The sequence below is a fragment of the Capsicum annuum genome, chromosome 4, assembly GCF_002878395.1.
Source record: "Capsicum annuum cultivar UCD-10X-F1 chromosome 4, UCD10Xv1.1, whole genome shotgun sequence".
NCBI lineage: Eukaryota > Viridiplantae > Streptophyta > Magnoliopsida > Solanales > Solanaceae > Capsicum > Capsicum annuum.
The window spans coordinates 24,190,400-24,208,067 of record NC_061114.1 but is presented as its reverse complement, the minus strand read 5'-3'; the positions used below and the strand labels follow the sequence as shown (position 1 = coordinate 24,208,067).

The window sequence follows — 17,668 nt, the reverse complement described above, 5'->3', positions numbered from 1 at the left end:
GCTCTTTTTCTGCTCTTCCAGCTCTTGTCTCAAGAATATTTACATAATTATTAATTTAGGTCGATATTAACAAAGAAAATCTTCAAATAGTCCTAGCTAAAAACCAGACTTTCAGTTGAAGAGCTTCATCAAGTTTTGAATTCAATTTGACAGAATGCATTAATTGAAAAAAAAATGAGGGACTGGGAGGGGGTTGCATTCAACAAGCAATAGTATGTTTTCCTTCATTTATTTTTACTTGTGACTTTACACTTTTCGAGATTCAAACTACATAAATTTTGATCAATATTTTAAGATGTAATTTTTTCATCATATTTATATAAAAATAATTGAAACTTGTAGCATTTTTCATATAGTTTTTGAAATCTAAATTTAAAATTTAAAACATTCAATTAATTTGCTTCAATTTGGCTTGGAAGTAAAATTGATTTTCATAAAGCAAAATGTGATAAGTAAAAATGAATGGATTGAGTATTACTCATCGAACTTAGATCTCTTAATGATAAACTAATGGCTACTACAAAAACATATTAGTCGTTTGCAGCAGTTCCTCCCCATTGCTTTACACGACTTACAGCTAGGTTGGCCTGCAAAATTATAAAACTAAGGTATCAATTCAGGTTAAGCATCGGAAAAGACACAAGTATCCATGAACTATAAACGAAATTTCACGAACACATCTTAATTTTATAGAGGTTTTATTGCCACTGAAATATTTTGAAGTGTAAAATACGTACACTCTTGGAAGCGCAAAAAATATGGGAAAGATTTGATCCATATAGACACATATCCTTTTCGAATTAGACACTTTATAATTAGTTAATACACACAATTATTATTATTATTTTTTAAATTTCAGAATAATTCGCAATCGGTACAACTTCTGTCACAGTATTTGCCCTTCAAGTGAGCACTTTGTGCGCACTGAAAAAAACCCCACTCAAAACACATAATTACAAACAGTAAAACTTATGTGTTTCAATTATTTTTTCCCTCCATTTCATATTAGTTGTTGTTGAGTTTAATTGGTGTGAATGGAAAATTGAGGGACACAACCTTTGAAGAAAAGACATATTATTTTGGAAAAGGAGTGACTGTTCAGATAATTGTGTCTGTTCAGAAAAAGACACAATGTTTCAAATGAACAGACATGACTCATCCAAAGAATACACCTTTTGGGATGAACCATTGCCACCTTTCGTAAGGGGCACTTGATGACTATATAAACCTACATTTATCCATAGGTTTAGTAATGAAATTTTTTCTGCAATAAAGCTCTTCTTGTTTTCTGAAAATATACTCCGTGTGATCATCTAATCGTTGAGTGAGTTCGAAGAGAATCCGATCGTTTGAGGTACCACTACAGTCGGATTGTTGGGCAATTTATCCTAGGAGAAAAATTCGCAACCTCGAGTAATTGAGAGGAATTATTTCCATAAGGACACTTCGTGAATTCGAAGGACTTGTCCTTTTCTATTTCATCTAATTTTCTTAAAAGAAAAAAAATACTTCTTTGAAAGGTCTTTTTGATCTTGTGTTGAGGCTGTTATATAACTTCATAGGTGTTCTTGTTTTTAGACTTGAACTTGTGTTGAAGTTGTTGTGCCTAAGTACAGATTATTGTACCCGAAATCATTGAAAACAACAATCTTAAGAAAATAAATTTGAATTTTTTATTTTATTTTTTGCTTGTTTGGTGAAATTTTCTTTTCACTGAATTTTTTTTTCGAAATCTGTATTGCTTGGTTTCTGGAGATTAAAACTTTTTGCTTTCTACTCCGTTTGAACTTAATTAGTGATTTGAAGAAATAAAATCTTTATCACAAGTTAAAGATCACTCGGTTGACGATTGGAAGTCACAAAAACTTCATCGTTAAACTAGAAACAAATGGTGTTTAAAGTTGCTGCAACTTTATTGATTAGTATTTTGATATACTAAATTTTTTGTCTTGTTGTGACAGGAAAATGACTACGGATAGTCAAATGCATGATGTTGGAACGACTATGGCAGTAACTAGTATTTCCACGACGAGTCGTACTAATGCTCCGCAAGCTATGACACAGGCGGAGAAACACGAAAAGTTCGCGGGTATTGACTTCAAGAGGTGGCAGAAAAAAATGTTTTTCTACCTCACAACACTTTATCTTCAAAGGTTCACGTTTAAGGAAGTTCCGGAGGTGCCCTGGGGAACCTCTGAACAAGAGCGATTAGTGATTGTGGAGGTTTGAAAACACTCAGATTTCCTTTGCAGGAATTACATCTTGAGTGGTCTCTAAGATGACCTATACAATATGTATATTGGAACAAAGACAGTAAAAGAGTTATGGGGAGCGCTAGAACGGAAGTGCAAGATAGAGGATGCAGGAACTAAAAAGTTCTTTGTTGCAAGATTCCTGGAATATAAAATAATAGACAGCAAGTCTGTTGTTTCCCAAGTGTAGGAACTGCAAGTGATCATCCATGATCTCCTTGCAGAAGGTCTGATCGTAAATGAACCGTTTCAAGTAGCATCAATAATGGAGAAGATACCACCTATGTGGAAGGACTTCAAGAACTATTTGAAACACAAACGTAAGGAGATTCCAGTCGAAGATCTAATTGTACGACTGTGCATTGAAGAAGATAATAAGGGTATGAAAAAAAGGTCAAGAGGAAATTCTACAATGAATAGAGCAAATATTGTAGAAGATCACTACAACTCCAAAGAGCGAAAGAAGGCTGAAAATGAAAGCAACTAACCCAAGAAGAAATTCAAGGGAAAATGCTTCAACTATTACAAGATTGACCACAAATCAATATATTGTCGGGCCACTAAGAAAGGCAAGAAAAAGGACCAAGCAAATGTGGCTGAGAAAGGCAAGAAAAAGGACCAAGCAAATGTGGCTGAGTCCAAGAAAGAAATAGATGATATATGTGTCATGCTTTCCGAATGCAACTTGGTGGGAAATCATCGCGAATGGTGGATGGATTCCGGTGCCACCCGCCATGTTTGTGCTAATAAGGAGTTGTTTTCAACGTTTGCTCCAGCTTAAGGAGAAGAAAAAATCTTCATGGCTAACTCCGCTACTGCAAAAGTAGAAGGAACAGGAAAAGTATGCTTGAAAATGACTTCAGACAAATTATTGACACTCAACAATGTCCTGTACGTACCGGAGTTAAGAAAGAATTTGATTTCTATATCACTTCTAGATAAAAATGGATTCAAATGTGTAATTTTTTTCGGAAAAGTTGTAATTAGCAAAGAAGAAGTGTATGTAGAAAAAGGCTATCTCACTGAGGGCCTATATAAGATGAATGTAATGAATATTGAAATCAATAAAAGTTCTGCTTCTTCTTACTTGCTTAAGCCTTATGATTTATGGAATGAATGATTAGGCCATGTTAATTACAAAACATTGCAAAAACTGATTAACTTAGAAGTTTTGCCAAACTTTGAGTGTAATAAATCAAAATGTCAAACGTGTATGGAATCAAAGTATGCTAAGAATTCGTATAAGTCAGTTGAAAGAAATTTCAATCCCTTAGACTTAATCCATACTGATATTTGTGATATGAAGTCAACACCATCTCGTGGTGGGAAAAAGTATTTTATAACTTTTATTGACGATTGCACTAGATACTATTATGTCTATTTGCTAAATAGTAAGGATGAAGCAATAGATGCATTTAGGCAATATAAAACTGAAGTTGAAATCAGTTAGAGAAAAAGATAAAAATGATAAGAAGTGATAGGGGCGGAGAATATGAATCTCCCTTTGCCGAAATATAAATAGAGAATGAAATTGTCCATCAAACTACAACCTCATATTCAACCCAGTCTAATGGAATTGTAGAAAGGAAAAATCAAACTTTGAAGAAAATAATGAATGCCTTACTTATAAGTTTAAGTTAACCGCAAAATTGGTGGGAGAAAGTTATCCTTACAGCCAACCATATACTTAATAGAGTTCCCATAGTAAGACACAATCAATTTCTTATGAAAAATGGAAAAGAAGAAAACCCAACTTAGAATATTTCAAAATGTGAGGGTGTCTAGCGAAGGTCCAAATTCCTATGCCTAAAAGGGTTAAGATAGGACCTAAGATGGTGGACTGTGTGTTCATAGGATATGCTAAAGTAGCAAAGCATGTTGGTTTTTGGTTCATAAATTCAAATATCCGGATATTAATGAAAATACGGTAATTCAATCAGATAATGCTGAATTCTGTGAAAACATTTATCCATATAAAACTAAACATGAACAGTTTAGTGGGGGGTCTAAACGACCTCAAGATGAATCAAGTGAGAATGTACATAATGATGAAAATCCAAGATGTAGTACACGTCAAAGAATGTCAACTTCATTTGGATCAGATTTTGTAATATTTCTCTTAGAAAATGAGCCTCAAACTTTTAAAAAAATGATGTCGTCGTCAGACTTATCCTTTTGAAAAAAGGTGGTCAATAATGAGATTGATTCAATCTTAAGCAACCATATGTGGGAGTTGGTTGATCTTTCTCCAGGAAATAAACCTTTAGGTTCTAAATGGATCTTCAAAAGAAAAATAAAAACGGATGGTACTATTGACAAATATAAGGCAAAACTTATAGTAAAAGGCTTCAAACAGAAAGAAGGCCTTGATTACTTTGATACATACTCGCCAGTAAAAAGGATAAGGTCGATTCGAATGTTAATTGTCTTGACGATGGTATATGGTCTTGAAATCCATCAAATGGATGTAAAAATAGCATTCCTGAATGGAGAATTGGAGGAAGAAATCTATATGGAACAACCCGAGGGTTTTGTGGTTCCAGAAAAAGAAAATAAAGTGTGTAAACTTGTAAAGTCATTGTATGGACTTAAACAAACACCTAAATAATGGCATGCGAAGTTTAATCAAACCATGTTGGCAAACGGGTTCAAGATAAATGAATGTGATAAATGTGTCATGCCTCCAAACAATAATGACGGACAAGAACCATATACACTTACTCTACAAACATTATGATGTATACAAGGTTATAAAATAATAACGAGTAGGATGCTCGATAAGCATTGCATATGTACACGAGGGAGTTAACAAAACTATACAATACTAGACGATATCTATGAAGCCTTTAGTCAGTTTAACACACTATACTACAAATGACTAGTTGGCATTAAGACCGTCATGCCCAACTAAAGACGTGTACCTATAATCAATACTATACTAGGCATAGACTGGCTCCAGAGAGAGTTGGAGCTCACCAAAATATCAGCTGAAACGACAATAAAACCTAACGTGGACGTCTGCTATCCAGAGGGTTTGATCCTACATTAGTAAAACATGGTGGGCCCGAGACATCAGTACATGTACAACATGTATTGGTATGAAAGCAGACAGAAAAACAGCTGAACAAATACAGAAGCTCATATGAGTCAAATAGCCAAGTGAAAAACGTATGAGCCAACAAATAACACATGTACGATATGAACTGATAACTTATGCACCAACCTTATTAGCATCTTATACAATATTTAAAGAAAAGCATTCAATTATAATTTAGGGCCTATACCTTGCCTAGGTGATGCTCTTATCCTATAAGTCGTACACATGATCACAAGATGGCCTTCCGAAGGTGATTTGAGGTAAGTATAAAGAATATGTTGCTCTCATACTCATTGCTATGATATCATAGGTGTAATTGTAATCGTAGTCTGTATCGTATCCAGGTACGCCCCACCCAGGGGCTCACTATGAGGGTCTGCCCGTAGGCCATATATACCATATGCTGGCTCGAGTCAGGGGAATCCAATAAAGGATGCTCCAGCTGACTTCAAATACAAATGATGCCACAAAAGTGGGTACGCCCAATAATTGGGCTCACTATAGTGGTCTGGTCTTGATCTTGTGTACAGAATCACGTCGAACGATATGCCAAGCCAAACCTATGTACCCTCCCGTCATTAATGTTTATCAAACAATGCCTTGAAGGCCTATGACATGTTAGTTACGATATTGATCATCTAGATAGCATATACAAGTACAACTATGCTATTACTATTTACTTTTACTCCTGACGTGTGATATATGTGTATATATTGTGGTCTAAGGGCTTTAGGTAGAGAAACTTAACACAAGGAGAGAAAGATAGGTACTTGTAAGCCTGATGGTAGAATGAGGGAGTAATACGTAAGGCAATGTAAAGGTTTTACTCACACAATTTATGAGAACTATATTAATATAAATAGAAAGGAGCACATGACGTAAGGTGGTGCCTTAGCGGCGAGGGAAGGTTTAGCTTTACATACCTTAATGATTTATTAGCTACAATAGTAATTTCAGCCTCAAATAATTCAACCCGCTACATTGAAGCCTTTATCCTTTCAAACACTAGTTCCTTTTAGCTGCTACGCGATTCACTAGCTACAAGGATAACATATATGTCCGTAAGTAATCCGTAGGAGCATTTAGTAACTTATTCCGATAATCTTCACTTATGCCAAAATTAATTGAATTTCTTATCAAGAATCCGGAGTAAATTCTAATTCTTCCAACTTATACAATTCAAGGGTAAAACTACACAATCGATTGAAATTCCCAAAAGCTCATCTTTAACCAAAATTCTCCATTTCCCCCCTTTTCCTTTCATGAACCCAATTCAAGTAGTAGTGCAAAGATACAAAGTAAACATCTCTAAGATACTTATTTATAGCCAAATTCAAGAAAGGGATAGAGAATTTACCTTCTAAAATTCAACTCCAACTTTAGGTTATTGAAGTCAACCCTCAAGGATTACTTCAAAATCATCGTAAGAATCCTTTCCTCCCTTTCTTCTTCTAGTGAATTCTTGAATACCAAGAGAAGGAGAAGAAGTCGAGTATCAATACCCCAGCTGCCGCCTAATGTTTTCTTTGAAGGCTTGGTTTTAATTTCTTAATCGATAATGAAAAGAAAGAAAACAAAAGAGGGGTAACCTTACTTTTAGTTTCCTGGAAACAGTTTCCAGTGAACAAGGGAAATAATTAGGGAAATTGTTTAAAAAAGGTGGCCCCCTACAACTGCGCACTTATATTACATACAAATACTAAGTATATAAATATTCCATTCCGTTCGCTTTTGTTTCGTACCGCAACTACCTTTGTAAGCCAAAGTTCTACTTAAATTAAGTTGTTAATTCAAAATTTTTTCCTCGAGATGCTACAAAATGCGTCTACATTAAAGATACTCCAAATCACCAAGTCATTATTTGTTTATATGTAGATGATATATTGATCATTAGTAGAGACATTTCTCACATAAAGGCCATAAAGCGAATGCTCGAGAGCAAGTTCAATATGAAAGATCTTGGAGTTGCGGATGTGATCTTAGGAATAAAAATTCACAAAACTCCACAAGGGTTGGCATTTTCACAGTCTCATTACATAGAAAAGGTACTTGACAAATTCAAGTATTTAGAATTTAGTATTGCCAAGACTCCATTGAACGTGAGCTTCACACTTCAAAAGAATGAGGGTGAAAGTGACTCACGGTTGGAGTAAGCAAGAGTGTTGGGATGTTCAATGTATATCATGAAGTGTACATGACTAGACATAGCATGCGCTATTAGTAAATTGAGACGGTACACGAGTAATCCCAGTAAAACTCATTGGATGGCAATGAAAAAAGTTTTGGGGTATATTAAATACTCTCAAGACTATGCTTAGCATTATAATAAATATTCCGTGGTACTTGAAGGATATAGTGATGCAAAATGGATCACCGGATTGAATGAAGTAAAATCCACAAGTGGATATGTATTTACTATCGGTGGAGGAGCGGTCTCTTGGAAATCATCCAAACAAACATGTATTGCTCGCTCTACAATGGAATCTGAGTTTATCACATTGGATAAAGTCGGTGCAGAAGCAAAATGACTCTGGAATTTCATGAAAGATATTCCTTATTGGCCCAAACCAGTGGTACCAGTATGTATACACTGCGATAGCCAAATGGCAATAGGTAGAGCAGGGAGCATGATGTACAACGGTAAATCTCGTCACATAAGATGGAGACATAATACCGTTAGAGAACTTCTCTCTAGTAGAATTATGAATGTTGACTATGTGAAGTCAAAGGATAATATGTCGGATCCACTTACAAAAGGTCTGTCTAGAGAAGGAATTGAGAGGACATCCAATGGAATGGGTTTAAGGCCTAGGACAAGTCAGCATGGTGGTAACTCTACCTAGCAGACTGGAGATCCTAAGAGCTAGGTTCAAGGAGATCAAACAAAGTTATGCCTGACAGGTTCAACATTGTCAATATACCCAACCCATTCTCATGATGTAGACAATGTTTAGTAAACAAGGATAAAACTTAAGGTAAGAAGTCTTTTAATGATTATCTAAATTTGGTAGATTTGATCAAATAGTTTAATCTACAGGATTGAACATTTAGAAATCACCTATGTGAGGGCGAAGTCGAAGCCATTTTAAGGAGAATGTTAGTAAAGGCCTATTCTCTAAGCTCTCATGAGACCGGGACGTGTTCATGGATAAAACGAACAAAATCGTGAAAACCATAAATAGTAAAAGGGTGGTTATGTGATATGTGTTGTCTAGGTGTACATTAAAGATCGACAGTTTAAAGATATCAAATCTACCGATTGACCGAGTGCATCCGATACATGTTTACTATGAAAAGTTCAAAGGGATACCCACTTATACAGATGCAATCAGTCTTTACTTGATGATCACATATTTGTCCATAAAATTTTACAAAGAATATTCATTCCCCATTCATGTGGGGGTTTGTTGAGTTCAATTGGTGTGAATGGAAAATAGAGGGACACAACCTTTGAGGAAAAGATATATTGTTTTGGAAAAGAAGTGACTGTTCAGATACTTGTGTTTGTTCAGAAAAATACATAATGTTTCAAATGAACAGACATGAATCTTCGAAAGGATACACCTTTTCAGATAAACCATTGCCACCTTTCGGAAGGGGCACTTAATGGCTATATAAACCTGGATTTATCCACAGGTTTGGTAACAAAAATTTTTCTGCAATAAAGCTCTTCTTGTTTTCTGAAAATATACTCTCTGTGATCATCTAATCGTTGAGTGAGTTCAAAGAGAATCCGATCGTTTGAGGTACCACTACAGTCGAATTGTTAGGCCATTTTATCCTGGGAGAAAAATTCCGCAACCTCGGATACTTGAGGGGAATTATTTCCTTAAGGACACTCCGTGAAGTCGAAGGACTTGACCTTTTCTGTTTCATCTAAATTTTTGAAAAGCAAAAAAAAAATATTCTTTGAAAGGTCTTTTTGATCTTGAGTTGAGGGTGTTATATAACTTCATAGGTGTTCTTGTTTTTAGACTTGAACTTGTATTGAAGTTGTTGTGCCTAAATACAGATTCTTGTACCCGAAATCATTGAAAACAACAGTTGTCAGTTTTCTATTGTATCTATCTCTTAATAAATCATAAGAAAACATGGACGGTATTACTAATTTATCATTTATCCATTTAGACTTTCAAAAACAATTATAGGGGTAAAATGAAAATTTTAATTATTTTTATGTTGATTTATTAAATGTATAAATAATTTGAGATAATCACTTATAAGGTGTTGGATAAATAGTATAAGACGGATCAGAGTACATAAATTGCTGAATTCACTTCATATAAGGGTAGCTTCTAGTGTTTTAAGGTGGCTCAAAAATTAATTCAGATTTCTAGGCTCCTTTTGTATTATTTTAGGCAAAATACATACATAGCTACTTAATTTTTTTTCTATCTTTCCACTTAGATACTTGTATTTAGCTCTGCACCTATTGAACACTTAATTTCTGAAGAAAATATGTCAATTAGATACAATTTGCTGATGTAGCATAGTTCGTACACTACACTGAATTTGGAAGTGTGAAATGTTACATTTTTTAATTTTTTTTTCTTAAATATCTTTATCTTTTTCATTGTCTTTTAATCTCTTCTTTCTCATTATTTTTCTTTTTAAAATATTTTTTTGAGAAAATACATAAAAAAATTCCTGATCTTGTCCGATTTTTTTTAAAAAAAATACTTAAACTTTACTTTTGACCTATTACCCCACGAATCTTACTTAAATCGTTGTAAATACACCATTTTTTGCTGAATTTCAATTACAAGAAAAAGAGTGAATGCACACACCAATCAGATGTTGCCACGTGTTAAATAATTTAATTTCATATTTTATTTATATTTTTGAATAAAGTTTTCCTTTTTATTTTATTTATCACCCCACCCCAACCCACCCCCTCTCCTTCATCTCCACCCCGTCTAACATCTCCCTCCCCATCATCATCCAGCAGCTTCTCTCCAACCCCCACCCCATCCAGCTGCTGATTTCTCCATTCTTTTTATGTTAATTGTGTATTACTTCCTAATTTTGTATTGATTTATGTGTTTGTTGATGGTCTAATGATGAAATCAAAACTTCATTAAAATTGAACTTTATAATTCTTCTTAAGAGGATATATATTGAGTTTTATAAAATTGTTCAAAATATATAAGAAAAACTGAAATAAGAACTTGAAATTGAAGAAAGTAAACATGGTGATGGTAAAAGGTAAGTAGAGTTATGGTGATGATTGAGAGGATTGAGGAGAAAGAGAGTTACAGTGATGATGATGTTGTTGTTGTTGCTGTAATTGATGTTGTTGTTGAGTTATGGTAATAAAGAAGAAGCTGTCAATAGAGAAGAAGATAATGGTGGGTGGGGGTGCTGCGGGAAGGGGGGTGTATGGAATAATTTTAAAAAGTAAATTATTAATGATTTTTTTTAAAAAATAAAATAAATTATATATCAAATTATTTACAAGTGACAACCTTTAGTTGGTAGAAAAAGTCAACTTTGACCCTTTTCACGCGTTTGTTGTGCATGTATACACGCAGAGGGTTCAAATGGTATATTTGCAACGATTTAAGTAAGATTCGTAGGGTAATAAATCGAAAGTAAAGTTTAAGTGTTTTTTTGAAAAACTCGAACAAGATCAAGGGACCTTTATGTATTCTCTCTATTTTTTTCTCTTCTTCCTCTTTATGAGCTGCTCTCTGCCACTCCTTCACCGCCACAAATTCATCACTCCACCACCATATATTTATAATCTACTTCAATGGGTCTCTTAAAAATTACAAATTTGTATTTTAGGCATTAAACTAATGATGAAATGGTGTGAGAAATTAGATAACATTTGAAAAAAAAAAAAAAAAAAACATCTTTGGGATTGGATTTTCTCAAAATAAGTGTGAAAATTTGAAAATTTTTGTATAATTAAGTGTAGATTGGTGTAGACTGGTTTTGAGTACAAACATTTCAGTATATAAATTGAATTTCAACCAATCAAAAATTTTGATTTCTTTCTCGTTACCGTTGTTCAACCACCCATTTCCGGCCATTTATGCGTTACTCTTCCAATTTTCTTCATTCTATTGAATTCACTTTTTTCTTTCTACCTACTTCTCATCTTTAAATGGTGAAGATTGTTTAATGACATTAAATTTTGTATATAAAAAACTATTAAAAGAGAATAAGAAGAAGGGGAAGACGACGACCACGAGAAAGGGGTTATTTTCGGGGAAAGAGAAGGCAGTGAGGGTGGGGGTGTATAAATGTGTTTTTTCTTTTCTTTTTTTATCTTTTGGATTTAGATTTATTTAGAAATTTATTTTTGTGATTATTTTAAATTAAAATGTCATGTCTTTATTTAATTTGTCAATTTGTCATATCATTCACGTGTGTATAACACATAATTTATATTTTTGATTAGCTGTTTTCAAGTATTTAATTGACACACTTTCTAACTAAGTACAGGTGTCTAAGTGGAAAAATGAGGGAACACATATGTGTTCTGCCTTTTTTTTAATTCCCAAATTTCAAAATTGTTCGAAGGATAAGAAAAACTTACCCATAGCATGTGCTCTCTCCATTCAAGAGTACTTGTTCATGAGTTAAATGTCTAACAATACTTAGTTTAGAAAATTGATGGATAACTTATTCATTGGGCTAATTTAATCTATGTTATTAAATATTATTCATTATTCAACGCATTTCTTAAAATATAGAAGACCTATTTTTCTTTTTAATTAATTTATAAAAGAATGATTAATTTTTTTCTTTTTATTATTTTTTTTGGGAGGGGGGACTATACTTTAATTTTAACTTTCCACATGTCATGCTTAAAATTAAATGACATTTGATACATGACATAACTTTAATTTACCATCACAAGATTCAAAAGTCTTTTTTTTTTTTAAACTACGTATCAAATCAAACTAGATCATTCTTTTTTAAACGGAGAGAGTATATATAAAGGGTTATATAATAAAATTATCCTTATTATTTATTGTTTTTTAAGTCCGTGTCAAGTGAACAAGTATTGTTGAACGAAGAGAGTAAAAGGATAAAAGCATACCTCCTTTTCCCAGTTTGTCATTGTTGTAATAGCTATTAAGATAATGGTCTGCAAACAGACACCTCCGATCATCCCACCCCATATTCCCTGGAAGCAATTTAAACCAAGTTAGATAATACAGTAAAAAAAGGACAGTTTGGTGCACTAAACTTGGGTCTGAGAAGGACCGAACCACAAGAGTTTATTGTAAGCAGCCTTACTGTTTGCACGGTTTGACCCGTAACCTCTAGGTCATATGACAACAACTTTACAGTTACTCTTAGGCACTCCTTCAGGTTAGACAATACAGTGTTCACAGAGAGGGAAATTAAGTATGGGAAAGGAAAAGGTTGTAGAAATTCACCATAGCTCCCAAATCCAATTTGAAGCCCAAAAGTACTCCAGCAGGCAAACCAACAATATAGTAGCATGCAATGTTAATGTATGCTACAAGAGCCTGCCATCCAGCTCCAACAGCAACACCTTATTACAGCAAAAACAAGAAAGGAGAGCAGCAACTCTTTATCAGAAATGATAGCTCTCTTGCATCGTGTTATCTTCTTGCCTAATGCGGCCTCTATACGTGCCAAAGATATTTAACGTAAAGTTGTCATGATAATTGTGAGAAGTCAATAGTTACATATGGCTGTTATAATGATTCATAGTGACAAAGGAATCAGACAAACTTAATTCACTTGCACCTGATATAGAAATTTATCAATGACGAAATGAGAGGCAATATCCAGGTCTTTTAAGATGTTCTTCCAAGTTTCAAACAAGTTGGAAAATCTATGTGTGGTTTGAATTAGCCATGGTTGGGGAGCATATTTTAACATGCTTACCAGATAAGACAGGCTGAAGGCTGTTTAATAGAACTGTCCATGCGAGCATTATTGCCAGTTTCTTCGTCTCATTAGCAACTGCGTCACTGTTGGTGAAGAGGTACGGAAAATATTCTCGTGTTGCAAGCACGACAATCAGGCAAGCTGCTCCTATAGCAGTTGATGTTAAGGAGACTACAATTACAGAAAATTTTGCCAGACGTGCATTGCCAGCCCCAAGTTCATTAGATACTCTCACGCTACAATCAAAGGTTTGTCAAAATAAAGTCTAGAGGAACAGTGATGGAAATATTAGCAAATACTTCATGTGTGATTTCCCTCTGATTTGGAACAGAGCTATTACCTAATAGCAGCATTAAATCCTATGGAAATCATCGCCTGCCATCCATCTATGTTCATGCTGGAAAGAAAAATTAGGGACTTCTGTTAGCAGTTGCACTCATACTCCATAATCTCATAATTATTGTACAATGAAGAAGAAAAGAGATCCTTCAATCATCGAGTACACTCTCGGCTTCCCACACTTGTAATGACAAAATCACCGATCTTTTGTGCTTATGGGGGGCCCTATCATACACATGCTTGATGTCTAGAAACATAAAAAGCTGTTCTCCATCAATCAAATGAAAAATAATAGATTTGCTTTCTTCAGAGTATGGATTCGTCGATATATTTGTTAATCCTCGTCAGCTTAGGATAATTTATAGCAAAAACTCCAGTTATGTTCTAATCTATATTAGACTCCTAAATCAGCTCAATTCACTAATCTTTTGTTACAACTTTGTATTTGAAGGCCATGGATTGAACACAATGTAAATCAAGGTATGCAATGAGCAGAAGTAATGATTAAAGGTCCCGGTCTCGGAAGAGATGCAGCATTATGAGCTATTCATGGAAGCGGCATACTATAAACTTTCATACAGGGATGTAACTCCTACGCCACAATGGTTGTAGACCTCCGAAAAAAGACGTGTGTAGAACTGAACATTGAAGAAATCAAGAGAAACAAAAGATTCGATGATCTAACCAAATAATAGTATTATGATTCGAGAGAAGGTAACAGTATCTACTCGGACACTACAGTGGAAGTGTATTGAATCAAGAACACCTTTATTGTGGACACTTTATTCCAACATAGGGGGCTAGCTTGCTTCCACTGGCGGACTGGTGAAGGGTCCAAAGGACATGCAAACCCTAGTGAGTCCAAAATCCAATTGTTCCATTTTAGACTACTAAATCGGCTCAATTTACTAATCTTTTGTTACAACTTTGTATTTGAAGGCCGTAGATTGAACAAAATGTAAATTAGTAATGTTGACAGCCACACATTTGTTTTCTATTAATGCAGATCAAGTTTCAAGTTTTGGCTTCTATATCAAAATTAAAATATCTTTATTAAAGTTATTAGTCAACAACCACAACATACTCAGTGAAATCCCAGAAGCGAGGTCTGTAGAGGGTAGAGTGTACGCAGACCTTAACACTATCTATCTTGGAGACGTAGAGAGGTTGCTTCCGGAAGACCCTCAGCTCAAATTCAACAAATCCAAGTACAAAGAAGAAGGAAACCGTGGAGAAAATATAGCATCTAACAAGCTTACAATGCAAAGTCTACAGGAAAGAAATAATAATAATAACAACAAACATTAAAGTTATTAGTCAATAACTGAAAATTAAGACATTCAAAAATGTTTTAGTGAATGGATTGGACATACATATATTTATAATAGAAAAGAGCAGATGAGAAAATACCAGATAGACATGGCATCAACTGGCACCAATGGATTTGGCAAAAGACCTGTGATTATGATCAATATCATCAAATACCAGAACTCCAAGCTGCAACAGACCATAAACAATTATCCTGATCAAGAAAGCCAATTCAAAAGAAATTTTGTTGATGGATTTAACTTATATATGTTAGCTAATAGTTACGGAAAATTACTTGCCTCATTTTCCTAGCTACGTTTATTAAGGACAATTATTTGTAGTTACTTTTCAGGTGTCGTGACTCGTGATAGACAAAAAATACCTTTATACAGTCAGTAGAAGTTAAACTCTGTTTTGAATTTAATACCTGGACTCTAAACCCTGAACCCTAATCCACTTGTTAGGGTAGTTGCCGCTTAAATGACTTCATAAGTAGTATAAAAGATATTTATTACCATAACATAACAGCAGAGGCCAAAGAGAGCTTGACAAAGCCAAACAAGTCTTGAAATGCCAAGCATGAGAAGCCAGTCCAAGCTCCATCGGATTTGGTGACAAAGATGTAGATGAGCTGCAAAATTACTATGAGCCACCATGAGGTATTGAGAGTTACAGCTGCTCCAACTAAGCCCCATTTAAATTTCAGTATGAACAACCAGCTAAAAAGGACATGAAGCACCAGAACTCCAGCAGATATCCATGCCATCACTAAGACTTTCCTCTGAGCTTGTAAGAATTTCTGGATTGGAAAGTTCATTGCATAAGCAAACAACTGCGGTATCATCCATAACGCAAATTTTCCTGTAAGTTGCAACCATTAATTATTAGATGAATAAACTCTCTCTGTATGAAACAGATCCTACTTACTGCTGATATCAACATATGTAACAACAAAAGAAAGGAGGTAGATAAAAAAAGGCATAATACATTACCATGCCCTTTAAGGTGGCTTCAGGTTGCATTTATGCCTTCCAACTTTGGGTGTGTATAAGTAGGCACTTAAACATGTATAAAGTTGAATAAGTAGACACATGCGTTCTCTGTGGCATTTCTGTGGCATTTACATGGCAATCTCATGAGAATTGCCACGTAGGACAAGTGTGGCTACTTGTTCAACTTTATGCAAATTTAAGTGTTAATTTGTGCACACTTAAAGATGGCATATATAAACGCAACCTATACCCAAGCTAAATGGCATATTTATGTATTATGAGAGATTTAGTATATATATGGAACTGACCAGCAGCATTAGAGATGCGAGTGGTTTGACCGGCAAAAAGGAGAATTGAAGGGGAAAAGACATAAATAGGAACCAAAACACAAGCAGCGGTGAGCAAAATGACCCAAGATCTTTGCATGTATATTCCAAGCAACCTTATTTGTCCTGCACCAAATGCTTGCCCACATAATGTCTCCAGTGCACTTCCCATTCCCAGCTGCATGCATGCCATTTTTTAGATAGATATGCTATGATTAAAGGAGTCCATTTTATACTCTAATAAAGTATTGGATAAAGTATTTAAATGTTTAGGCCTATAACATAAATATCTATTAATATGCGATTTATTTTAGTTATAAGTTAAAATTGAGACTTGTTAAAAAAGATACCTTTTTAACATGAAAAAACACAAACATTTACATACGGATTTGATCCTTAAGTCAGGTACTATACTTTTTCTCTTTTCCCTCCATCTTAAAGAACATCAATAAAGAGCACTTTCTAGGCTCACAAATTTTAAGGAAAAAATTCTTCCCCATCCCCTCACAATTTTTTTTAAAAAATTAATTTTTTCCTAGCCCACCCCAACTCCTACCCCTCCCGCCGCAATCCCCTGTCTTTCACCATACTTTTAGAAAAAAAAAAAATTTACTTGCCGCCGAACACAGAAGAAGTAAGAAAAGAAACATTTTTCTGGATACTGAACACACCCGAGGGTTAATATAGACATAATTACCATGACACCAAAAGCAAGGCCGGAAATAACAGAATTTTCAATAGAGACAGCAGCAAGCTCAAGTTCGCCAACTTGACCAGAAAAAGTCTGAGTGAGTGCACCAAGTGAATACTGGCATATTGAAGTGAAAATGGCAGGACCAGCTAGCTCCCATAGCCTCTTCGATTCTGGACCAAATTCTTTAAAAAATCCAACATCATCGTCGTTCCCATTAGGTGTTTCTTTTCTATCCAGTTCATCATGATTATCAAGCAGGGGCTCACTAGTGTTGCTACTCCCCATGATGCCGGATTCAAGATTTAAACTTGAAAGATTTTGCAAAATATGGGTGGTTCAGAGTAAATTTGCCTACATATATCTATAGTCAATAGTCATACTCATTCTTAAAAACAATCGTTCTTAAAACCAAAGAGTCGGGCAGAAGAGGCGGAAAAGAAGATGAAGTTGCATTACTAGATTAGGCAATATTGAATAGAGACGTATGTACATTTTGTTAGTTTTTGTGGACAATATTGCCACGATTGTTCACATTAAATACTTTTGTTAGGTTCAACTTGTGGATAGATTTGATTTTGCTTGGACATTTACAGCCTGTTTGGATGGTGGTTTGCCATGGTTTCATAATGTATGGTACAATATAGTATAGTATGGTATGATATGATACAGTATGATTTGTACCATGTTTGAATGGACTGTATTGTTCATTGTGGTTTAATAATAGTTTTTTTGTTTGGATTGATGGTATGGTATTGTATGTTAATAGGTAATTTTACTAAAATACT

The 17,668-nt window shown here is 34.5% G+C and overlaps 1 protein-coding gene across 5 annotated transcripts; it reads right to left on the bottom strand.

Annotated features, from left to right (window-relative positions):
- Positions 1-412: 412 nt before the first annotated feature.
- LOC107855908 (protein DETOXIFICATION 33) lies at positions 413-17,425 on the bottom strand. 5 transcript variants are annotated; one of them, XR_001670391.2, is made up of 10 exons: positions 16,887-17,408; positions 16,172-16,367; positions 15,387-15,732; positions 14,974-15,060; positions 13,565-13,621; positions 13,222-13,460; positions 12,744-12,862; positions 12,401-12,487; positions 6,273-6,387; positions 413-587 (listed from the first exon to the last, which is right to left on the bottom strand). XR_001670391.2 is itself a non-coding variant. In XM_016700914.2 (9 exons), the coding sequence occupies exons 1-9, from the start codon at positions 17,166-17,168 to the stop codon at positions 531-533; spliced, it is 1,470 nt and encodes a 489-aa protein (XP_016556400.2). In that variant the 5' UTR covers positions 17,169-17,425; the 3' UTR covers positions 413-530. The 5 variants fall into 5 exon arrangements, 3 of the variants coding, with proteins under 3 accessions (XP_016556400.2, XP_016556401.2, XP_047267717.1); XR_007054841.1 differs by lacking the exon at positions 413-587 and adding an exon at positions 4,900-5,292; XM_016700914.2 differs by lacking the exon at positions 6,273-6,387 and having other exon boundaries at positions 16,887-17,425.
- Positions 17,426-17,668: the final 243 nt, after the last annotated feature.